The sequence below is a fragment of the Antechinus flavipes genome, chromosome 3, assembly GCF_016432865.1.
Source record: "Antechinus flavipes isolate AdamAnt ecotype Samford, QLD, Australia chromosome 3, AdamAnt_v2, whole genome shotgun sequence".
NCBI lineage: Eukaryota > Metazoa > Chordata > Mammalia > Dasyuromorphia > Dasyuridae > Antechinus > Antechinus flavipes.
The window spans coordinates 328,422,716-328,449,165 of record NC_067400.1 but is presented as its reverse complement, the minus strand read 5'-3'; the positions used below and the strand labels follow the sequence as shown (position 1 = coordinate 328,449,165).

Genomic DNA, 26,450 nt, shown 5'->3' with positions numbered 1-26,450 from the left:
TTACTAAAGGGTGAACAAAATATGTATGTTATTTCCTTTGCAGCCAGTTTGATGAGATTAAGTTTCAAATAATACTCAAAATGTTCATTTGAAAAATAAAAGGCTCTAATTTTTACTTTTAAAACAAAAGTAAAAGCCTTTACTTTGTCTGTAGTTATCTTAAATGAAATTTCTCTAACTCTTCTGGCTGGATTGTCTTGGCATTGCATCGAAATACTAATTTATATTTTCTTAGTTTTAAGGCATATCATATCTGTGTGCAGTAAGTTCCAGACAAATTGGACTAATGGCCACTTCCATAATTTTTTTTCCTTCTCATTTAATGTCCTACACTGTTCCAATTCAGTGCTTTTGCTGAACTAATTTTACTTTCTCTCTTGGATCTATGTTGGCTGAAAGTCTACTCATCCTTTAAATACAAATTCAAATGCCATACTTATAATGAAGTCTTTCCTAATCCACTCAGACTGGTACTTGATTTGCATCTCTTTCTTAGAATAATTTTAAGTCTTTTTTTTCTTTTGGCTTACTTTCATACGGCTTACTAACTTGTTAACTTCATGTTATGTATATGATATTGCTTATTTAATTTAGTATTGGCTATGTAGTCTTATGTATATAATAGGGAATCAATAAATATTTGTTGAACTAATTAGGACCTATGATCATGCCACTATTGAAGGAATTAGATAGGAATCCATTTAACAGAAAGGATATGTATGTAAGTGATTAACTTAGTGTCCTAATATTGATTGCTCCCATCGAAATATTCTGTACAAAAATAAATGCTTTTAGAGGTCAGTAGTTCTATTGCTAATATTCTTCAGTTATGTTTGTGTCTCTGGTAATTGGCTGAATGTTATTGTGGAATTTTAAGATGTGGTGTTTTGGGTTATCATGTGTAAATGAACTGTTGTTGTAAATAATATTTATCTTCACCTGTGTGAGCAATGACTACGTTTAAACAAAAGTGAACTATTGGGGGTTTTTTGGTTTGCTTTGAGTTTTTTGTTCTGATTTTTCAGTTTATGGTATCCTTGCTAATTTTCTTTAACATTCTTTGTCGAAAAGTTATGTTTAAATTCCCAGTTGCGATAGATTTTTATTTTTAATTTAGTTATGATATCCTTGATGTTTTTTAGGTTAAAGAAAAGTTGGAATTAAGAACTTTTCTTGAAGCAATATGTGATATGAAACTAAAGTAAAGTTGGTGTGTAATTTTTCTCCTATCACAGAAAAACCTTTATCTGAGCTTTTTAGCAATAGGGTTAGACTGATATATATTCTCTTGGCTATTTATTATTTAGAATTTTTTTAAATGCTTGCTCACCCCCAATTGATGGAACCATATACTAGCCTTCATACTAGTGATGTAAATATCAGGAAAAATGTGGAGAACAGCAGTCTAAAGTAGCTTAAAAACTGAGCAATCATTTCCTCAATATATAAAAGATGGCAGCTAATAGTTTTCCTAATTATCTTATATATATATTTCTATGAAAGTTAACATAATCTTTATTCTCATTTCTTCTTTCCCTAAAGAAATTTGATAAGACCAAAGATCAAATAAAACACAGACTAAAAATAATGTAAATAAAAATTGAGAATTTAACTGACTATGATGGCTTTTTTGGTTTATGGGAAATTGTTTGTAGATTGATAAATTAATAAGTATTCATTTTTATACACCTATCTAAAGCTTTAATAACTTCAACTAAGAAGCAAACCAGTTCTTCAGTCACAAACATGGCACTATCAGTTTTTATGATTACCCAGTTGAGCCATTAAATGATGTTTATTTTTTAAACTATTTATCATAATGGCTATTAAATTGATTATCATTATACTTGAGAAAACAGGGGAAAAGAGAGGAAGGAAAATTGATTTTGTTCATTTTGCTCATTGTTTTCTTAATTAGTAAAATTTCATGATGTATTAAGATAGATAATTAAAGTTGCTTTTTTTATTAATGCTTGCTCATATTATGGCACACTATGTTATTGCCCATATAAAGTTTCTTCTTCTCCTATTCCTCTGATCAATACCTATTCATTTCAATTTTTAAAGTACACAAAAGCTTAAGAAATTATGTAAAAAAAATCAAAATTATAATTTTGACTTAATGATTGCCATTTGAAAATATTTAAATTTTGCTATGTTCATCATTTTACAAATATTTCATTTGATCTCACAACAATCTTGGCAGGTTGATACTAGTATGATTTCCTTTTTACAAAAGTTGAAAAATCTGAAGCTTAATGACTTGCCCAGGGTCTCATAGCTAATATTTATTTTGCATTTTATTAACTCAGGCCTTTCTAATTCCAGGCTTAGCAGTCTTGCCTACTATACCATTTTCTGCTTCAATGAATAAAATATTTTTTGTACTGTGGTAATAGCGCTGATTTTGAAGTTGATCTTAAGTTTTAATACATTTCAATTCTTTATTTTCTATTATGACATTTTCATATTTCATTTTATTAATTGACAGCCTGTAATAGATGAAGCAAAGAAAGAAAATATATATAGTGTCCACCCAAAAAGTGGGACACACAGATTCCTAAAACAGCATTTAATGAAAAGCTCAAGTAACATAAAACAGATATATAAGCATTCTACTCCAATATGTTATTTGATTCAGTTCTCCATAATCATCCCTTCTAACCCCAATTGCTCCAGTGGTTTACTTTATCTGGTTTCAATCTGATTTGGTGACATTATTTCTTTTCAGTCCTATTCTTTATCATAAATCATGTGCTACAGGTATTAATTTCCATTTTTACAAAGCATTCTCTTCATAATACTACTGTATGAAGTGAGGTGTGTCAGTTCTTTTGCCCCTGGAAAAAATCAGAAAGTTTGAATGACTTGATCAGATCCACCCTGATGCCTGGTATTAAAGGTCAACTGACTTCAGATTCAACACACTTTTCATTATATTAGTTGGCCTCTTCTCCTTGATTGTTGCTGAATTTCCTCTCTGAAGGTATTAGATTGACCTCTATTTTGAACTGATAATCAGAATATAGGAAATGTATCATCTGAGTATTTTTCAAATTATTGGCAATCTCTTAATTGCCAAATTGAGATTCTTTTTTGAGTCTTTCTCCTTGATGTCTTTATAACTTTTGACTCTGTTGACTGCATTCTCTTACAGGTTGTTTTATTATCTCAATTTGTCCTCCTGACACTGTCTTTTGTTGGTACTCCTACCTGTTTGAACTGCCCTTTTCATTTCTCATCATTCATGTCAGTTCTTCAAGTATTTATCAAGAATACTTGTATTATGTGTCAGGTACGTAGGTAGGTACTGGGAAATACAATTGCCAATAGTGAAGTAATCCCTGTTCCCAAGAAATGTGGAATGCTCTCTCTCCTTCTGGCTTCCTTTAGCCTTTCCCACTCTTAATCTACAATGTTCCTTATGTTAATTTTTTACCTTTTCCCCTATATATAGCTTATTTATACATGTTTTTTGTTTACCTCAACTTTTAAGAGCATGAGCTTCTTGAAGGAAAAAAAGAAACGATTGTTTTGTCTTTCTTTGTAGCCTGGGCACTTAAAAAATGCTTATTGACTAACTTCCATAAATGATATGTTGGGTTTTAAACATGTTGAGTTTAGAATATTTGAACATTTGAAAATGTTCTGTAGATCACTTTTGATCAGAGGGCTTATTTAAGTCATTGGGACCTGAAGAGAATGCCAAAACAATATGTAAAAGGAAATTCCTTTGGAATCTTTTCATTAAATTAAAAGAGTTCTCAGATGTTTCAGTTGTTTTTCTTTTTAATGTTGTTCTTATGCAAATTTTTCTATTTCTGCTTATTTCATTCTAAACCAGTTCACACAAATTTTCTCTGAAATCATATATTTTGTGATGTCTGATAATATAACATTCCATTACATTTATATACCATAATTTGTTTAGTCATTCCTCAGTAGATAAGTATTCTCTTATTTTCCAATTATTTGCTATTTTTAAAAAAAAATCTGTGGTGTGTTTTGCTTTTCCTCTTCTGGATTTTTTAATCTCGGGTATGGAGCTAAATTTGTGTCAATGATTTAAAAGGTATTTAGTGACTTGGAGGAAGAATTTCTACAAATGGAGTCCTTAGGTCATTCAAGTCTGAGTGCTGCTTTGGCTCTTTTTCTTATTACAGATATGGACATAAATCATTTAATTAGGCTTTGCTCTGGCTTTGGGTTAACTAGTGTTTTCTCCCAGATGAAAATTCTGAATTTCTTGATGCTATGTGCTACTCTGGTCTGTCTCCTGCAGAACCAGGCTGTTTTCTCCACTTTGTTTCTATTTATTTTAGTTTGTCTACACTCAATAGTTCAATAGAAATTTGATGGTTTATAGGTTTTTTAAAAAATCCTCTTATTGAATGGGAAGTTACTATTCATTTTCTTTGATTTTCTATGTCATTATACCTTTTGTTATATTTTTAGAACTTTTTTTGGAGTGTTTTTAAGGAACTTCTCTTGATCCTAAAATTCTACCATCGTCTCATAATTTTTCATTCTACTAACTAATAATTTTATATTTGTCTCATTCCTTTTTGATGAAATACTGAGTGATAGAGTAAGGAAAACAATGGTTTTAAAGTAGGACTTGCACTTAGCGGTATTGCTCTAAACAGTTCCCTCAGCTTCTCTGTGCCTTAGTTTCTTTATCTGTAAAGTATGAGAAATGTTTATTAGTATTTTGAAAACCAACAGTTGCACACCCACAAAAAACAAGGAGATAAATTAGATATGTTGCTTCTATCTCACCATCTAGCTTGAGACCTATTGTCGTATGCATAACTACATCACAAGGAATCAGTTTTGTTATGAAGTAGAAAGTGATTCACAACGTTGCTAAGTAGCCCAAGTTTGTGTAGTTTTAAACTATGATAAACAGAGGTAGCTAAGAGTAATCAATTCCCAGGTAGCTCCAATGATGAATATGTCAGTTAAGTATGTCATAAGAGTTCACAGATTATTTTTGTGGTGGTTGACTGCAGTGAAGAAATCTTCAGACATTTTGACTTTTTGTCCTTTTGTCTAACAAATTTATAATTAAATAGAGGATTAAGGGACCCATATTTGGATTGCGGAAGGAAAATAAAGAAGGACAACATTTGGGAAATTTTTGAGCATTTATAATAATCGCCAAATACTCCCTGTCCTTAACTAATCATTTAAATCGATATTCTTTGATGCTATATAGAACAAATCATGGAGAGCCATGACTAACATTAGAAATTATATGACATTCAAAGTGCAATGAAAAGATTTTTGACTCGTATACAAAGTTTATTTCTTACTGTTCTGACTAACACATACAAGGATTTTTTCTCTATTGCTACCTTTTTTTACCTTGGGCAAGTAGTTAAATGTCTCTTGAGCTTCAATTTCCTTATCTTTAAAATTAAAATGTTTGAATAGATTGTCTTTGTCTCTTTCAGTTCTGCTTCAAGAAGTTATTGTCTTATGTTTCAGAAATAACATTACAAAAGTAAGTGGGCTGATAATGTACTAAAAGCATGAGGCAACAAATTGATGCATTGGGATTTATGAGGTATTAAAAATTAGAGAAGTCTTCTGTGTGTTTGGTCCTCTGTATGAGATTTATGAAAGGACATAGACAAGACCTACATGGATAAAATCATATAGTGGATGGGTTATATTCTGCTTCAGTATATAAGATGTCTCCCATTAAGAAGATTAGACCTGCTAATAGCTCTTGAAACTAGGACTCATATTTCATTGTTTGTAACTTTCTTGTGGTCTCCAGGAATGCTTTATAAGCAATACTCAATAAACATGTAAACATGGTCCTGTGATATTAAGAAAATTTAATATTTAGCACCTCACTTTTACAGGAAATAGAAATTATTAATATGAAATTTTGTAGAATCAGCCTTCTTGCTTTTAGGAACCTCAGAAAAGTTGGGGAGGGAAAAAAACACTTCTAAAAAGTTCATACAGTTTGGTTTATTACTGAAAAATTTTAAACATTAAAAATGTTTCAGACACATTTGATTCTTATTTCAGTTATTATTTTTGAATATTTGCTGCCTTCTGTTGCTATCCTAATATTTAACAAGTGAAATATATAATCTTTCACTCTAAGATTTTTTCCCCCCAAAGGATTGAATTCTGCCAATAATGTATGACTGGACTGTATAATCAAGTTTTCTTAAAACTCTGTAGAGTTCTTTCCACTCTGTTATTAATTAATATGTTTTTTTGCTATTATGCAGAAAGCTAATGCTGTTGCAGCCATTGGGATCATACTTTTCAGAAGTATACACAATCTAGTATTTCTAATATAAGGAGATCACTGATAAACATTTTTGGAGCATCTATTATGGGGAAAAAAACAGTGTTCAAGAAGTGGTATTTTGGGTGGAAAACATTCACCCCCAAGTAACTCCCATCAATTATAATATCCCATAAGTTGTTTGAGCCATTATAAGTATAATCCACTATAACTTTAGTCACTTAATGCTTGTGCCATATAAACATCAGATTTGGGAAAGAATTCTGGCACTTCAGATTATCATAAATAATAACATTCAAGAAAAATAGGAAGCCTACTGATATTTTCAACAGCACACATGGTCCTATTTTACTTCCATTATTTATTCTGGTGCAAAAAAAAAAAAAAATCTGACTGATAATAGTGTTGTTAAACTAAATTAGAGTATGAATATTTTTACAATAACTTTCCTTAAATTCTCTTTTCAGTAATTTTAACAGAAGCATCATTATCTCTTGAATAAAATCCACTCTGTTTAGTCTGCCATTCAAGGTTATGCTATGCCTTTCTTCATAATTATCCCTTTATATTTCCTTTGTTTATCTTTCGCTTCAAAAATACTATTTCCATATTTTTATGGTTGCCACATATTTAGAATGCAACATTCCTTTGTGATTTTGGACAAGTCACTTATTGATCTATAAAATAAGGAGAATAGACTACATGGCCTCTTAGGGCCCTTTCCAGCTCTAAACTAATAATGCCTACATCTTTCTCCTTATCTATCCTTTAAGACTTAGCTCAAATTCTCTTCTTAACATAAAGCTTTCCTGCAAAATCCAGCCTGATGTACTCTTTCTTCTCTGAAGTGCTATAGCTATTTTTGTCTGCCCTGTTGAATTGAATTTGTGTCTTTATTTCCTCTACTGCCTCTAGCATAGTACCTTGCACATAAGTTCATATATTTGAGGAAATTCCTGAGGGAGAAATTATAGAACAAGTAAAAGCAGTCAACCAAAGGATTGAGCCTAGAAATTCACTATTAGAAGTAATGAGAATGAAGTGATTAAAAACAGAAAAAAGGAACATAAAAAGAGTAGATGGCAGTAGCAAGATCATATAGTATACAATATAGTATATTCTGTGGGAGGCAAATTCATATTATGGGCATCATTGAGATCAGTGGGATTAGGTGCATGATTGGAAATACAACTTTTTCATATTATTCAAATGAAGTAGTACATAAAAGAAATAGAAAATAGCATTGTTTATTACAGTGGTGTTTTCCTCTGTAAAAATCTATAAACTGGAAGGTAAAACTATGGTAGAGAGGCCTGAGGTAAAGATCAAGAAACAGAGAAACAGTCCAAGGAGTATGACAGAGATAAGGACTGAGAAAAACAAGTCCCAAACTTGGCTTATCAGTGAAGGGCACTTCAGTTACCTGGATGTTTCCTTGAACATTATTTGTTCCAGATACAGTAACTTACAACTTTGATAATTTCATTCATTAAGACTTAGCAAGGAAAAAGGTTAAAATTGATTTCTTTTTTTAAAAGAAACTTATGATAAAGTACTGGTTGCTGAATTAGAAAGTTTGGAAACTGGAAGGTAGTGGTCATTCTGTCTTTAAAATTTTGTGAAAAAAAAAAGGGAATTCTGAATATACTCTGATGTAATAGTAATAGCTGTGTGTGTGTGTGTGTGTGTGTGTGTCTATGCGTGTGCGCGCGTAAGATTTGTGAACCACTTTAAATGCATAAACTTTAATTCTCCATATAAGTTTGTTTGATAGGTGCCATTATTATGCCCTTTTACTAAGTAGGAAACTGGGTTAAAGAAATTGTGACTTGCTCAGCATGCATAGCTTGTAATTATCTGAGGCAGAATTGAAACTCAGGTTTTCTTGAGTCCTAGTCTTAACACTATGCTACTTGCCTAGCAATCGTATATGCTCTAACTTTGAGGAGATGGACTTAGTGGTTTGTCTTGTGATAACATTGTTATAGGGCACACTCTGATGCAGAAACACTCCAGCAATGTAAGTCAACTTCTGTTGTGTACGTTACAGTTTTAGAGCTGTCTAGAGAACTAAGAAGGCAAATGATTTGCCCAGGGTCACACAGATAGGTGTTAAAACATAGAATCGCCCTTTCTGGCTTAAAGACCTACTCTCTGTTCACTATGCACAACTATAGGTGGATCCAGTGTTTAACATAAAATTCTACAGGGTACATTGGACCAGGTTTGATGGTGCTTGGGAATGAAATTCTAACATAAAAATATGTTATTCCAATCAGAAAGAAAAGTGCTGCTTTCCAGCTTGGCTTTACAGTAATTATCAGCAGTTATGTGAAAGGAACAGAAGTGAAATAAATGAAAATTCCAAGTCTTCCCTCTATCTTCACACATTTCAGTAGGGAATAGAGCATACAATGTCTCTGTTTTTCAAATAGATGCAAATAAAAGACCAAGAATTGGGATATGGATTAAGGACTGATAAATTCAATATTATGGTAAACATCCAGATTAGAAATTTTCTTCTATCAATATGGTTCCAAATCTGCTCTGCAGTGTATAGTCTTAAAGAATTGCTTAGAAACCTGAGGGCGAAGTTAAGATATTAAATGTTATCCCCCTCTTAGGCTTTAAGATATGTGATGACAAGAGATCAATTCTTAATTACTTTTCCTCAGCATTGAACACAGTATTATCCGTATAATAATTGTTTAATAACTAATTGTTGAGTGGATACTACATTAAAAATGTAAAAATCTATTTACCCAAATAGTGTATCAGTCTATATTAAATCTAGGTTTTAGATTCAGCTCTTCCATTGTATTTCTGTGTAATTTTAGAGTAAGTCAGTTTCCTAGGGACTTTTAGCTTCTTTATTTTGAAAGGATTTGCATGTATGATCTCAAGTGTTCTTTATTTAAAATTCTGAAATTCAGTTAAATCAGAGTACTTTTCCCAATGTATCAGATGTAAATGTGGTAGTAAAGCATGTAGAACTTAAGTTACAGAACAGAAGAAGCTCCTTTGGCTATTTAGAATATTCTGTTTTAGCTAAGACACACTGTATAATCTAAGACTTTCTTAATTGTTTCATAATTACTTGTATGTAAAATTCATTAGTTTATGGTTGATATACCCAGCAATTGATATACCAATTTTTTTGGTTGTTTTTGTCAACACATCTGGATTTATTCTATTCTAAATAGATCCTTACATAAGAATAAACATTCAACATATTATTAGAAGTATAATTTATTTACAAAGGAACAACTTAAAATTAGGAAGAATGATGAAAATTTTAAGTCTTGATTAAGAATAAAACTATATTAAATATCCTTTTGCCACTTGATATAATCTTTGTTGATTTATATTTTTTATAATTTTTAGAGAGATGAATTTGTTGGTAAATTATCTTGGATTTGTCAATATTAAAAAGTGAAAAATTTTTGAAAGCAATTATAGTTCTTTCCTCAAAAAACATATTGGCCTAAGAATGCTTCTATTAACACTTAAATTTTTGGCAGAATACTTCTTCTATTGTATAAATATGTTTATACATATTGGATTCAACATATTTTAACTTTAACATATATTGAATTGCTTGCCATCTAGGGGAGGGAATAGGGGAAAGGAAAAGAAAATCTGAAACTCAAGGCTATGCAAGAGTCAGTGTTGTCAAATTATCTATGCATATGGTTTGAAAATAAAAAGCTTTATTTAAAAAAAAAAGAAAAAGAAAAACCCATGATTCTAACTAAAGAATTTTGTTTCTGCTAAGATTTTAAGCTCTATGAAATCAAATTATCTATTTTTTTCTTCTGAAATTTTTTTGTTTCCTTATTCACAGTTGTTAAAATATATGACCATTTTTTCTATCAATTTTTAACAGTGAAAATAATAAAAAGAATATTTTACTTACACTTAAATTGTTGCCAGATTCTTATTTTCACTTTTCTTTTCTATTGTCAAAGATACTAACCTAGATCCCTAATACTTACTGACTTTATTAAGGTCATTTTTATTTTTAAAAAATTGAATCCCGTCTACCCCTTGTAAAATTATACCAAGATTTGCAGGTGAGGATTTTGTTCTCTAATGGATCAGCTTCTTAATATAGAGATTGTCTGATTTTGGTTTTCCTGTGAAAGTGAAAGATAATTCTTTAAATTTGTCTACATCAAAATAATTTCAAGAAAATAATTTTTCTCCTTCATATAGGAACAAAAATACCATAATGTCTTTAAATGTTTATTGCTCTGAAAAGTGTATTTTGCTAAGGTTCTCATTTTTGTTGTTGTTGTTTTTTGTTTTTCTTTTTTCTTGACAGTCTGTGGTGGATGACTGGATTGAATCATATAAGCAGGACAGGGATATAGCACTTCTGGATTTAATCAACTTCTTTATCCAGTGTTCAGGATGTCGAGGTACAGAATCTTACAAAAAAAGTGTTACAAAACAACTCAACTATTGGTCTAAATGTACATTATAGTAACCTTGTTTTATTATGTGGAAAATGGAATGCTAATCCGTCTCTTATTTTTATAGCAAATTATTTGCATGTGATGTGTTTCTGGCACCTTTATGACAAAGTAAATTATTTATCTTAAAAAGTTTTATGAGGTTGTTCAAATAGATTTATGTTCAGCTTTAGTTCTGTATTATAGAAATAAGAAAATTTTCAAAAATTTAAAGTGAAATTTATTTAAATATAAATCTGTATTTTCATCTTATAGATCATTCTGGACTGTTTTGAATATTCACTTTTGCTTATTTAGAAACTATTATCAATAATAATACTAGGAATAATTTCTTCCCTGCTGTATTAATTGAAATTAATCAAATTTAATGTAACTTTCCTTATTTTGATTGAAATCGTGCTCATTTAGAGTAATTGTTGTACTTTTAAAACCGTTCTTTGGTTCTTTACTAGTGTGTGCTAGATAAATCCCAGCTCAGACACTAATGGTAATTGTAACTTCCTTCCTCTATTTCATTATATGAAAGAAATTGTTTCTTACCCTCTCTAAGGTCAGTACTTATCTAGAAAACTATCTTTCTATTGTTGACAAATACATCTCTGTCTGTTTTTAGATGTCAGGATCTATTATTATCAATTGGCCTTTTCTTGGCTTAACTTTTTCCATGGTATGTATCATAACATAACTCCCAGGATTTCTTTAACATCTCTTTTTTATCTTTTTGCTCTAAGTTTATGTTCTCCATTACACAATCATTTTACATTTTCAGCTTTGATCTATAATTTATTTTTATTTAAATTGTTAATCCATTATTATATTATAGTGTTATTTTTTTATTAGATGTTTTAGATTGTCAGTAACAACCAGAATAAATCTTTGATCAGGAAACTTTACCTTTCTCTCTTTTGCCTAGTTTCCTAAGCACAAAAAATCCCTCATAATTATCTGGCCATCTAGATTTAAATGCTTTATTTAATTCAGTACTCTTTTAATCTTTTTGTGGTGCCTTCCTGATATATGGAAGTGACCTTTATTTTACAAACCTTGCTAATAGAGTACAAATTCTAGAAGGTCCTTTTAAACTATGATCCTTTTAATGAACTGTGCTTTACCAGTGACAAGCCTACTTAAAAAAAAATGTTTTTAAGTTTACCACAGCTTAACTTAAATACTTTTTTATGCTTTGAAGGATCTGTTCATCTTATAGATTTTCCATTGGTAGAAACTGTGGTTGATTTACACCTTTGTCTTTTGTGTAACTCTTATCCGTATCTTCTTCTTAATCTTTTACAAGTAACATACTGGACATAATAGGGGCCTTTCTTGACATTGTATCTGTGATAGTCTGTGAAATACATAAGCTTTCTATCTGTTCTGTATCACTCAAGCTATAGGACTAACTCCTTTCCTCCCACCCTCTTTCCTTTTTTTTTTTTTTTTTTCCTTCTTCTCCTGTATAATACTTTATTGCTAGTAAGAATCAGAATTTCAGAGTTGGTAGGTAACCTTAGTAGTTGTCTTGCCTAGTCCTAGCTATACTTGAAAAAGAGCTCCTAGAACAATATAGCCAATAAGCGCTCATTCAGTCTTAGCTTAAAAGCTTATATTGAAGAAGAATCCACCAGGTCCCTAGGGAGACCATTCTAATTTTGGACAGCTTATTTGTTAAAATATTTTCTTAGGTCAAGTTTAATTTTGCTTTTCTGCAGTTCTCAACTTGTTTGTATTTTCTTGGGCCAGACAGAACAAGTCTAATCTCTTTAAAAATATTTTTTAGGTAGCTATTATATCTCGTTTTAACGTCTTTTTCTGTGTATGTGTAATCACAGTTCCTTCAACTTTTTTTCATGTGTTATGGAGTTAAGGCCTTTTTCTACTTTGGTTGCCCTTATTTGGATAATCTGTAGTTTATTAATGTTCTTCCTAAAAGGTAATATCCAGACCTAAAACCAACTCCCCAGATAGGATCATACCTGGAAAGAATGTGGAACTAAAACTTCCATATTCCTAGACTTTATTCTGGCTAGTAATGGAACATACAATACCAAAATTGTATCTTTTGACTGTCTTTTGGGTTACCTCTTATTCAGAAAATGTTGTCTTCAGAGATATTCTTATGACATGATTTGGGGGAGAAAAAAAAAGATTAAAAAAATGAGTATTTCATGGAGAAGCTTGGGATCATTATAAATAACACAATTTTAGCAATACAGTCCCCTCCCCATTATTCACATTTGGGCCCAGTACATTGTCAATCTGTAATGTCTATCTAAGATATTATTAACAGTTCTATAACTTGTTCATCCCACTGCATGTGTATATGACTTGTTCATCCCACTGCATGTGTATGTGGGATGTAGTGGGATGTAGTTAGGATAAATTTTTATATTATTTTGGATCTCATTTAGTATATTAGGCTTTGCAAAGATCCGTGCCTTGGTGCAATGTCATCTAAAAACTGGAGCATGTGCTAAAATTTACCTTTTCTAGGCAATGCCTATTATATTTGAATGTTGTATGGGACATCATGAAAAATAATTATCTAACATTATTACTCACAATTATATTCCAAAAAAATTATGCTAAATAGAATATTCTATTAATATATTTTATAAAAATCTTAAATCATTAAAAGCAAGCCATGAATGATATATTATGAGGAGGGATCCTAGTTTAGGATGATTTAGCAATGAAATTCCTTCAAACATTTAAACAAAAGCTAATTTAACAAAATATTCTCAATATGTATAAAAGAGAGTACTCCACCAAATGCATCTTATGAAGTTCTGTAATTTTAACATCCCAACTAAGAAAACATAAAGCAAAGAAAAAAATTAATCTGATTAATGCGAATTTAAAAAAAAAAATTAGCCAAGACACTATAGCATTTTATCCAAGGAAGTATTCACTATAAACAAGGTGAATTTATACAAATTCAACAACATTTAAAATCAAATAAACATTTACTTATCATCTATTATTAATCCTGTTTCTCTCAGTTGGAATGGGAAGAGACAAAGCAGGCGGGAAGAAATGTTACCAATAGTAATGCCCCCAAAATAGGACCATTGTAACATTTATAAAAATACATAGAAGAGAACAAGGAAGTTCAACCGGAAGCATAGCCCAGTAGACCATTTTGAAAGTTACTTGTACAGTACGTAGATTGTTGTTGTTTTTTTCACTAGCAATATGAAATGGAGATTGAATTTCACACAGAATCCTCATGCTATGTTCTGATGTGTAAGAAAATATATTTCTAAAAAAAACAGTATGTGACAGATTTAATAGATGAGTATTCTGACAGTGGCAGTTGTGATTCCCTTTGTTAACGCATAACCCTGCCTCCCTAATTATGTTAATCATTTTCTGAGTGAATGTAGTACTTTTTGAATGAAACAGAATCACACTTTTAAAAATTTATTACTCAACAGATAATTTAATTGAGAATCAGTTTCTTGGTTGGTATTATGAAGGGGAGATCAAAATAATTTATATTTAAAATTCTTTAAGATTTCACAAAAGTTTTGCATGAGAGTAATGATTGTATAATCTAGTAGAAGTAAAATATATATGCATAAATATTGAAGACAGAATTTAATGAATGTCATTATTCATCCTGAATGGATACACTCCTTGGAGGGGAGGGGGAAAGGAGGAGAGAATATCATGCTTCTTTTGCCTTTCCTTTATATCCTTCGAAAGGACCAGAAACAATCTTTTCTTAGTTGCTTAGAATTAGAATATAGACAATATAAACTTTATATCAATTTCTACTCCTACCAATAAGTAAGACCCCAGGGAAGATGGGTGGGGAGGGCTGGAAGAAGCATGGATCTGTAAAGTCAAAAATCCTTTAGAGCATTTGAAGCTTATAATTCCTCCTCAGATTAAAGGATTTGTGCTGGTAGGGAAGGAGATCTGGCCAAAACTAAGACTTCTTTCCCCACCAAGACAGTTCCTTCTTAAGGGTGTACTTTTAGAAAGTCAGGTTTCCTATATGGCCTCTCATGGTCTCTATCTTAAAAATTTATATAAGATCCCTGAAGTATGGTCCAGTTTTTTCAGTCTATAAGAACAGGAAACTTGTGCAAGGTCACTATAATAGAAGGACTTTTTACACTTTTTCACACTTTAAAGCCTATGATTGATTGATTGAAAAATTTATACTTTAACTAGGGATAACTTAGTATCAATTCGTGCCTTTATAAAGACATTAAAATATAGAGATAGTAAAATAAACTAAAAATAAAATATGTACCAGATGGCATAATATTCCTTTATAAAGGAAAAACTAGTTGAACTACATTGGAAAATGATGATATATTACTTCCAAAGTTCCAAAAATAATACAAAAAGATAAACAAAAGAGAGAATAATAGAACTAAACAAACTATTGGAGAATTTAGATCTGAATGGGACTATCAAAGAAAGTTCATATTTCTGAGCACCACATGACACTTTTTTCAAAAACTGGGCACAGAGAAATTAGGAGAGAGAGTATATGTGAGCAAAATATTAAGCACTTCCCTTGCTGATCCTAATGTAATAAAAATAGTAATATATTCAGGCACACTAGCAAAAGTATCAAAATGTAAAGATCCATTTTTGTAAACACCTTTTTAATAGTTTTTATTAACATAAACTATGTGAAAGATAAAAATGATGAGAAATAACAGCAAAATTTCTGGGATGACACAAGAGCAGTCTGAAAAGAAAAACATTTTTACATATAGATCTATAGATCTTAATAGGTCTTATATAAATATGTTTGGATATGGCTATATATCCTAAGACATAGTTGAACAATATAAGAAATGAGGCTTAATAAAAGTGTAACCAAAGTATTAGAAGGCAGATAAATAAAAGAAGAAATCTTGAAAATCCAAGAAAAATTTATTAAGTGGATGCCAAGAAGGCTATGGAACTGATAAAGAACAAAATTAATAAAGTTTTAATCAACTTGATTCAAAAAAAGAAGGGGGAAAAATCCAAACGGCAGAATAAAAAATTGAGTGGAATTTTAAGAAAATTCAGAAGAAATTAAAAAATGAACAGAATATACCAAAATCCAGCATATCTTAGCTAAAAGAAATCATAGAACTAATATAGCTAAGCATTTCTCAGTATTTTTCACAGAATTTTACCATTCTGCTAAGAAGAAAGATATGGTAGTTTGATATGCATAGCAAAACTGACCACTTTGCTAAGTGTAATCAGTTTTGCAAAGCATGTACATTTAGCTTGTCATTTTCAGTTGTTTGAAATGACTAATGTTTCATATACCTTGCCTTTATGTTGATCTAACATCAAATATTTAATCTACTCACTAATTTGATGTGCAGTCATTTGTTTTAATTATCAACCGATTAATAATCACCAAGCCAATTTTCTACTAAAAGCTCCCTAACTGGCTGGGATTATTTTTCAGAAAGCAGTTTGTTGCCAGGAGTGTAATACAGCAATTTCCAAAATAGTAGCAATTTTTGCTTTACTGAAAATTCTTCAAAAACTCAGTTGCTTCTACATCATAATGAAACATTTTAGTATTTAACATTTGGGCGACATTGTAAATTTTCTAGAAATGTAGGTTCTGTGTTCTCTTTTTGATTGCATAAGGAGCTGTTGGTGGTAGTAGTAGCAGCTCCTAAGCATCTGTTTAACATTTAAAACTTTTTGAAATAATCTTCTTTTACAGTCTTGTTATAAATAATTCACCTGTACATCTCTACACATCTGGACAAATTAATCTTCTGTCCCTCCCTCAAATAATATTCCAGCTCCTGCCTCTATTAAACTATTATCCATGTCTTGATTATAATCCTTTCTCATATTCTTCATATTACTTCAAAGATTAGCTCCAACACTATATCCTCTTGTGAAGATCTTTATTGATTCTACATGAAATTATCTTGTATTTATTTACTCTGTATGTATGTAACATACGAGTATGCACATTTCCATTGTATAATACAAGTTTCTTGGTAGATTTCATAGTAATTTTGTTTTCCAATTTAGCAATTTTCCCCCTAATTTTTAAGATCTCCTCTTTTGTGTTTGTTTTAGATTATTTACATACTTTCTAAGTTTCTGGTCACATTTTCATTGAGCTTGTTTTCCTATTTTCTTAAAGTATCTTTTGTGCATATGTGTGTATTTGGTTTTTTTTTTTTTTCCTCTGGGACTACTTTTGTTCATTCCGGAAATGTCTCATCATTATTATTGTCTTTTATACAGTCATGAATTGTTCATAAGATTTGATCTTTAAACTTTGACATTTAGGATTTCATTATTCAATATCCACTTGGTATTATTGCCAAAGTGCTCAGGATATAAGATATAAGAAGAATTTAATAAATGATTATTGATTGATCAATTCCTAGGTAGTGTTCCTTCTGCCTGACCTACTTTTTGACCAATTCAGATCTCTTTTGTGAATATATACATACGTGTGTGTGTGTACATACACATATACACATACATACATACATACATATCTATTGTTGTTTGTTTTGTTTAGGTCATTAGGTTTCTTCCTTTCCAAATAAATACCTCTCATGATTGCTTTTCATTTTTTGTTCATTCATCAGAATAAAAATAGGATGTTTTTTATTGACCTTTTGCTTTAGGCAGTTCCTTTCAAGGGGATACTAGCACCTTTTAGGAATAATTGGGTAAAATCAGAAATTGTGATTCAAAATCAAAACAAAAGAGTAGTCACAATGCTGGTGATTTTAGATCATTCACAAACACAGTGCAGAAATGTGGATATATTTATCTCCAATATAAACTCCACAGTAGTTCCTTTATACAAAAAACACATTTTTTGTTGATTAGAAGAATCACATGAAGTGCCTATCATTTGAAATATGGCTGAATAAGTTATGGTATATATATATGTGATGGATTATTATTGTGCTATAAGAAATCATGAAGAGGATGGTTTCAGAGAAACCTGGGAACATTTGTATGAACTGATGTAAGATTAAGTGAGCAGAACTAGGAGAACAATTTATGCAATAACAGCGGTGTTGAAACTTTGAAAGACTTAGGAACTGTGATCAACTCAGTGACCAACTACAGTTCCAGAGGATTGGAGATGAAACATGCTACCCACTTCCTGATAGAGAGGTGAGGGACTCAGCTTAAAAGATTGAGACTGTTTTCCTCCTAGACTTGAACAGTGCAGAAATTTATTTTGCTTGACTACTCTACATGTTTGTTAGGAAGGGGTTGTTTTCAATGTATGAGAGTTATACTAGGAGGGGAAAGATATGGATCTGAAAACAAAATAAAATTTTATTTTTAAAAAAGCATGCATTGATGAGTAATTATAGAGGACTACACATAGTGGGGGAACTCTGGGTAAAGTATAAGATCCTTTAGCCCAGAGGAAAACTGAGTGAGGGATCTTTGAATAAAGTATAAAACCTTTTAGCCCTGAGTTCCCTCACTATCTACAGCCCTCTACAAGTAACAAGAATATAATAGACAACACATGATTGCTTGCCAAATAAATGGTACAATCTAAATGTAGCTGTTCATTTTGAGTAGTAACTATATTCTGCTTCTCCTAAGAGTCTTGCATATCTTATCCTAGGGATCTCTGTCATTTCCTGCTTTCAGATTTTTTAAAATTTCATTTATATCCTAGACATTTCATTGTTGTTTCATTGTCCATCTCTGTCCCCATTCCCTCCCTCCTACACCCAACCAATTTGATGTATAAAGAATGTTAGCTATTATTACTTTATGTACAAAAAAAAACTCCCAAACAACTAAAACATGTATCTTTGCTTTAGCTGGCACTAGGTGTAGAGCTTTTATTGGTAGGGTTATGATGATGAAGCATGCTTCTTACAGTCCTAGCTGGAATTCATAATATATATTAATACAGAAATAATAATATATAGGTTTACACAGACAATAAGAAGCAGATTATTTAGGCCTTGTTGAGAACAGAATTCAACCATCTTTATACATTTGTTTTTCTGAGAGTATATTTATTCAACCAGCCAACCAACTTGCAAATGAATTTTTACCCTATAATATTAATATATAAGGTCCACCCTGTAATTGTGTAATTTTCTAATGGTTTAATGATGATCTGTAATTGGAAAGAAAAGTCTGTGGTTGAAATAATTTTTTACATTTTATCATAAAGCTTTTGATAGGAAAAAAGAAAATGAATTGTTGTTAGGAAAAGATGGTAATACAAAGATGAATCCAAGTTTTATCTTAATTTAATGAAATTAAATGAAGCAACTTGATCAGTGCTTTGAGGAACTAATTGTTGAGGAAATGGTTTATGAGTTCCATGAAACATTCTTTATGAAAAGGACTGGGTTAATTTAAAATATTGTCTCTTGAATTCTAGGCGTTTTCTAAAATAAAATATTCAGAACTGGCAAGTGTTTGTATATATACATACATACATACATACATACATGTGTATATATAACCTTAGGCTGATTCTCTCATATATTTGTATATAGAACAGACCTTAAAGGTAAAAGATAATTAAATAAAAGCAAAGAATTTTAAAATATATAATAATTTACTTCTTTTCTTTTGCTTCCTATGTTATTTACTATGCTTATTAATCTTGAATATTGATGAGTACAAATTAACTTTGATTTTGCTTAATTAATGAAATTTTTTAAATCTTTAAATTTTATAGTGTATTGTGCTATGCATAAATAATGGTTAATTGTTGTTGTTGTTGTTTTATACTACTTTCCTATTAAAGCTGTTCCATTGTGATATAGTAGGTAACATTGGATTTTCAAAGCCTAGATTAACAGAAATTATATAAACCCTGGAAGATCTTATTTATCTGGAAAGTACAAATGGTATACACTATATATCTCCAGTGTCATAATTAAAGATACTTCTCATCACAAAGAGTTAACTATTAGAAAATCTATTTTTGCCATATCTTCTGAAAACTATCCAGTAAAGTGTCCTGTTCTGCTCTACTAGAGGGATTACTCACACTGATGAAAAGCATATCTTTCAGGTGTAGAAATAATCATATAACTGAATCCAAACACCAAAAGCTTGACATCTTTTACTTTTTTTTAATTCTACTGAATCATTTGTATAAGGCATTAACTTTATGTCCATCATGTTATCTGGTTCTCAAAGTATATAATTGCAAGTTCTGTACAATTACCTTTTTACTGATAAGAAATTGTGGTTGAGCTGGTTTAAGTGACACGGCTACTAAATGACATTATTCAGACCCATTAATTTCAAACCCAGTATATAAAGGTTTATTGAAACCCAGTTTTTTTCCTATTTCAAATCCACCATCCTTCATTGTTCAGCATTGTTTATCAATATTATAGTGTTCCTTGAAGTAATTTGATTGTATTTTCATTTGTAAAATAAAGTACATATGTTCTGTTTTATGTTCATGAAGTGATAATGAAATGTCAGCATAACATGTGCTTACCTTATCATTTTTAGGCAGTTAACATTTTTATGGCAGTGCCCCTTTTTGAATTTTCATTTGTTTACTTATTTTTATATGGACTTATTTTGCTTGATTTGTTACTTAACTATCTTAACTTCATTAAGCATTAATTGAGTCTATTGTGTTCAATAAATTCTTACCTTTCTGGAGGTTTATGATTACTTATCTCTTTAGATTAGCCTAGGGGTTTACAAATAATGGCCCTCACTCTAAATCTGTCCCAGTAGCTGACCAGCTATAAAAAGAGGGCAGGGAACAGGGATACATTTGGCCTGAGGGCCACGGTTTGCCAACCCCTGGACTAGATTTCTTTTCAAGATTGTATGCAACTAGCTTTAATGAATAAACATTAAGTTTGTATGATCTTCCTTTTCATAAAAGAAAAATATTTTATGCATAGTATAAACTTAGTAAATACACTATGTCTTTTTCTCTGAAAAAAAAAAAAGGGAAAATTAACTTTTATCAGATTTCTAGATCTATCTCTAATATTTATTGTAAAAATCAAAGCCCAATGGATAATGCAGTGCCTAGGAAACCTTGATTATCAACTTTACCTCCCTGTTCTCATTACTGACACCATATAGACAAGTATTTTTATACTTGCAAAAATATATAGAGAGAGATATTATATTGACCTACACTTTTTGACATTAGAAGTATGTTTTGCTGCTATTTTCTAATACTTTATATATATGGTCAAATTGACTATTGTCATTATCTTTATTAAAAAAGTTAAAAGTGGTACTGGGCCTGGAATCAAAAAGGCTCAACTTCATGAATTCAAATTTGGCCTTAGCTGTGTGACCCCTAGGAAAGTCACTTAATTCTGTTTGTCTCATTTTCCTAATCTGTAAAATAAATTGGAAAAGGAAATGGACGACTACTTCTATATCTTTGCCAAAAACTCCAAATGATTTGGACACTACAGAAACGGCTGAAGAACAGCAAATTTGATCAAAAGCTATTATGATATGCCAGTTTGTGCTAGATTCTACTAGATACACTATAGAGAACCATAATTACAATCATTGACCTTTGGCATTTTTATGCTTTAAAATAGGTCTATACAGAAAATAAAATGAGATTATCAAAATAAAGTATCTATAAAAAACATCTTATATATTGATTTGTTTAGTGTGTATGTAGTCCATTTAACCATGCTGTGTCCCTGTGGCAGTACATGTATATCATAAATATAAGATTTGCTGAATTAATTATCATCATTTAAAGATGGGAAGCCTTTGATGAATACTTTTTTACATTTTAAATTGGTAACTTAAATTCAAGCTTATTCATAGTTAAGAAATAACCTTGGATAATTGATATCATTTAAAACAATAACAACGAAAGTCTAATGAATAGAGAGGAAAGACGAAAAAGCACTTCAGAACAGTGATGTTGAAATAGTTTGTCAATTGGGAATTAATAAAGTAAATAAAGTGTTTTAAAATATACTGTCTTCTGTTTCTGAGAACTGTACCTACTTGTCCATTTCCTGTATTCACACTGTTTTCTAGATGGAAAAGATCTTAGATAATATCTAATTTAGCATTCCCTTTACTTCCTTTTTAACATATTAGCTAACTAAGTTATAGTAAGGTAAAAAATTATTTGCTCAGGGGCATAGAGTTCATTAATGATATGGCAGCATATTAAATACTTGTGTCCAGATTCGTGATACTTTTATATTTATATTTGTTTTATTCCCTTATGACATTAACTCAATGCCTTATAATTTTATCTTCTGGTACCATTTCTGTATTCAACAGCACATTCATGGTAATTACCAAACCTAGAGACCTTTCTTTATTTTAAATTTTTCTTGAATTTTCTGTAATTTTGTACAATATTGACCAATCCTTTTTTCTAGAAATTCCATCTTCCTTTGGCTTCAGTGATAATTAAAACATTGTCTTCATTCTTCTGCTTCAGCTTACTCTTGCCATTCCTATTTAAGTAACTCCAATTCCTTGTGTTCTTCTCAAAATGCATGCATATCTTGCCAGTCTTTATGAAGTCTCAAAATAGAAATCACTCTTAACCCTGGTGGCACTCTCATTCTGATCCTGTCACTATGTTTTTCCACATGGAAATAAAGATACTTTAAAAAAATTAGCTATCAAAATATGTCCTGGGTAACATATGTGACATATTTTACAATGTGTCTTTTTGCTCCATTACAAACATAACTAGGAATTGTGTCAATTGACAGTTACATGAAGTATTTGAGTTTAACATGTTGCCTTCTGTATTCATTTGCCAAACTTTATTGCCTATACACACTATGTTCTTTCTTAAATATTCTTAAATAGTATTTATTTTTCTAAATACATGTATAGTTTTCAATATTTATTTTTTTACAACTGTATTCCAAATTTTTCTCCCTCCCTCACCTGACCACTCCCCACACATATATAGTTAAATGACATGATATAGATTAAATATGCACAATTTTTAAAAAACATTTCTGTATTTGTCATGTTGTACAAGAAAAATCAGATGAAAAGAGAAAAAAATGAGAGGTGGGGAAAAAAACAAGCAATCAAACAACAGCAGCAGCAAAAATTGAAAACACTATGCTTTGATCCATATTCGGTCTCCATAGTTCTCTCTTAGGATGCGAATCCATCCCAAGTCTATTGGAATTGCCTTGAATCATCTCATTTTTAAAAAGAGCCAAATCCATCACAGTATCTTGTTAGTGTGTAGAGTATCAGTGAGCTGTTTACACATGAGCATATTTGAAATTTTAAATCACTGATATAATTGAACAATACTACTTGGCTCTAGTTAGCATCTGCTGTAGTTCCTGATATCATTTTTCTATAGCATATGCACAGTTGACATAAATATGAAAAATTGTGATAAGGACTCAAAAGTGAAGGTGAAATGGGAACCAGTTGGTCTCCCCTACCTACCTTTTTCTATACTCCTCTTACCTTTTTCACCATTATTAGGAAAAAGAAGGGAGTATACATTTATACAGCTACCTACTATTTGCCAGGTACTGTGCAAAGGGTTTTTTATAAATATTAGGTCATTTGATACTAACAACAAACCTTAGAGGTATGTACTATTTTTCCTCATTTTTCAGTAGAGGAAACATAGGCAAATAAAAGTTAAGTGACTTGATAAATGACACATTGTTAATATATATTATAGGCTAAATTTGAATTCAACTTCTTAACTCGAGGTTCAGGTATTCTATCCAGTATACTACCAGCTGCCTCAAAATTATTTGCCTTAATGTTGGAGTTCTTGTTCTTCTTTAAAAAATATGTGATGGTTCTCTCTGGGGGAGAAGGGAGGTTTCTCGGGGAGGTTTTCAGGAGGCAGCCTTAGTTTCAGTTAAGAGTAAATAATCACCCAAAAGCCAGGTGATAAAAGTTCCGATCTTTTATTGTCTCCAATATAGCCCGGTTAGCTTAGAGGCCTATCTCTCTGCTTGGTTCCAAGAGCTCCCTCCGAATCTCTCCTAATCCAAAGATTTTGTCCTTCAGCCTCTGCTTCTGCTTTCTTCAGCCTCCAACCAGCACAGAGATGGAATGAATCTCTTGTCTCCTTCACTTGGGGCTCGGCTAGCTTTCTGGAGAGTCTTTCAGACCAGCTTGGTCTCAGTGGGGGGTGTGCAGGAGCCCAGCCACCACAGTGGTGAGAGATGAAGATGAATTTGGTTGTGCCTCTGAGAGAGCCTTCTCAATCTTCAGCTCCACTCCCGACTCATAGCTTCTTCACTCTGAAAACTCTCTTGATTGGCCCATTGAAGCTCTATTTATGCTCCTTCGAGAGAGGGGGATTGTGGGATATGAGAGAGAGGGATTATGGGTTTCTTCCCAGAGTGCTCTCTGGCCCTAAGAGCTTCAAGGGAGGTGTGAATTCACAAAGTTACACAGTTAACTTTGTGAATCTCCCATACTTGTGAATTTCAATGAGTAAAGGTGTAAACACAAGCATTGTATCAATTAATTCTACTGAGTACCTTGTTTCAGGTTCTGGCCCAAAACATCAAGTCTAACGAGTTAGCAGTTTGTAAAGATTCCAACACCTTAATCTTAGTAATTTAGGCTAATAAGGTAATAGATTTAGTGGAACACTCTATTCCATTGCTACTTTCCATAGCATAGCATCAATGCCTTCAACAACCACCATATGTAATTTTATTAAAAGATTAAAGAGAAACCACCTTTTCTCTTTAAAATTGACTTTAAGTACATTTTTTATTGCCCAAACCTGTTTTGTACTCCCTTTCTCTTAGTCAGAATCCCTGAAATCAATCTACTTCCTTTATTCACATCTTTTACCTCATCCTCCTCTCTACATCATCACTTCTGATTTTTCTCCCCTAAGTTTTATTTCACTTTCTTTGTCCCATTCAGCTGATATTTTTTCCACATTCTCCATCTCTCCTGTTTCTGATTCTCTCATTAAATTCATCTACAATCGTCTTTGATGATTTTTAAATTGAACATATCTAGATAGCCTGAATTTCCTGAAAGATGTAGGTCCATGATCTTAAATCAAGCTCTGAAATTAAATTAAAGTCTTCGAAATATTCCCTTACCACTATCTCATAATTTATTCTCAAGAAACTTATCCAGTGTTTTATTGAAATCAATAGAAATCCTCAGACTTACCATTTGCTTTATAAAATCAGAATTAAAGACTATATTTACACATTCCTTCTTTCATAGATATCCTTTTCTAGGCTCTTGCCCAGCTGCTAGTAACTTCCAATCTGAGATTATCTTCCATTTACTTTTGTTGTTTCTCCCATTAAAGTATGAGGCTCTTGAAGGCAGAAATTTTTGTCCTTTTTTTGTATCCTCAGTACTTACTGCACGCTTGGCATATGGTATACTATGTACCTAATAAATTTTTTTTGATTAATTGATATACCTATATCTGCATTAAAATATTTCTACGACAAGAGATACAAATAATATTTGACAGTAGTTAAAATTCATTTTATGTTTAAATTTTATAAAATTAGTTTTTAGAGGAAATTCAGAAGCATCACTTTATAGATCAAAATATAACTTTGAGATTGGTTTCATAATTTAACATTAATATATACATGATAAAATGGAGGGGACATTGTCTCTGAAGTTAGAGAAGGACTTGTTTACTGCTTGAATGACCTTAACCAAATTACTGAGGCCCTCTGAATCTCATTTCTGTGAGTTTCCTCATTTCTAAAATGAGACATTTGGCAAGATTCTAAAAAATTAGTGATGAAGCATGCTACTCCCATTCCTTTCTGATATTGCAATGATAGACTCAAACTTAATTATAAAATAAAGACAGAATGGTTAGAATTTGTTTTGCTCAACAGTACCTATTTATTGGAATTTTTTGTCCTGTTTTTCAGTGTGGGTTCCCTTCCAAAAGAAAAGAGGATCACTGGAGCATTTTAAGTTAACACAAAAACACCCAGAAGGAAAGTTAGAAGAGATAATAGACAAGCAGAACACTTATGAAAGTCAAATACCAAATTTATCAGAAACTTGAAAAGCAAGCTGTACATAACTGAAATTTATGGTTTAATGTGTAATCCCCTTTTCTTGTTCTATTGTGCATATGGAACTGCTTGTTTTATTTGGAATTGAAATCAAAAATATTAAAAACAAATTAATAAAATTGTCAGGTTTAAGCACGTGAACTCTTCTGTCTCTTCTAGCACTAGCTCTTTGATCATGTGAATGTGACGGGTTGGGGGAAGGAGGAGGGTGTATTCTTCGATTCAATTAATTCTTTCAGAACCAGCATCTTTTCCTCTCAGCTTGCTTGTGTTGCTATCTCTCCTACAGAGGAATATAAAATTCCTGTATAATTTTAAAATCTGGAGTATGGATATTATAACAATAGCTTGTAAATGTCATTTGAAAAATGAACTTCATTTCTCATAACTGATTTAGTCTTCTAAGACATATACAATTTTATTTCCTGTATACATATTTTTATTAAAAAATTCATTTGATGCACTTGTAGTTTTTCCAATATTGGTTTAAAAAAATTAAGTTTCTATTGGACCTTATCAAAGTATTGACCACTGTATCTTAAAAACTGTTTTTTCCCTTGATTTTATCTAAACTAGTCTATTTGTTTTCTGTCTACTTTCCTTTCCTCATCAATTCTGGTTTCTTCATCAGTTCAATCATCTTTGAAATAATTGATTCCTCCCATTGATATCTCAGACTCATTATGTCCAAAAAGCGAACTT

General features: G+C 31.2%; 1 protein-coding gene across 1 annotated transcript in view; it reads left to right on the top strand.

The window, feature by feature from the left end:
* STAG1 (stromal antigen 1) overlaps positions 1-26,450 on the top strand; it is a 318,010-nt gene that overhangs the window by 150,283 nt on the left and 141,277 nt on the right. The window contains exon 5 of the mRNA XM_051985602.1: positions 10,599-10,695. Coding sequence (XP_051841562.1) covers positions 10,599-10,695 — 97 coding nt within the window. The remainder of the gene's footprint in view (positions 1-10,598; positions 10,696-26,450) is intronic.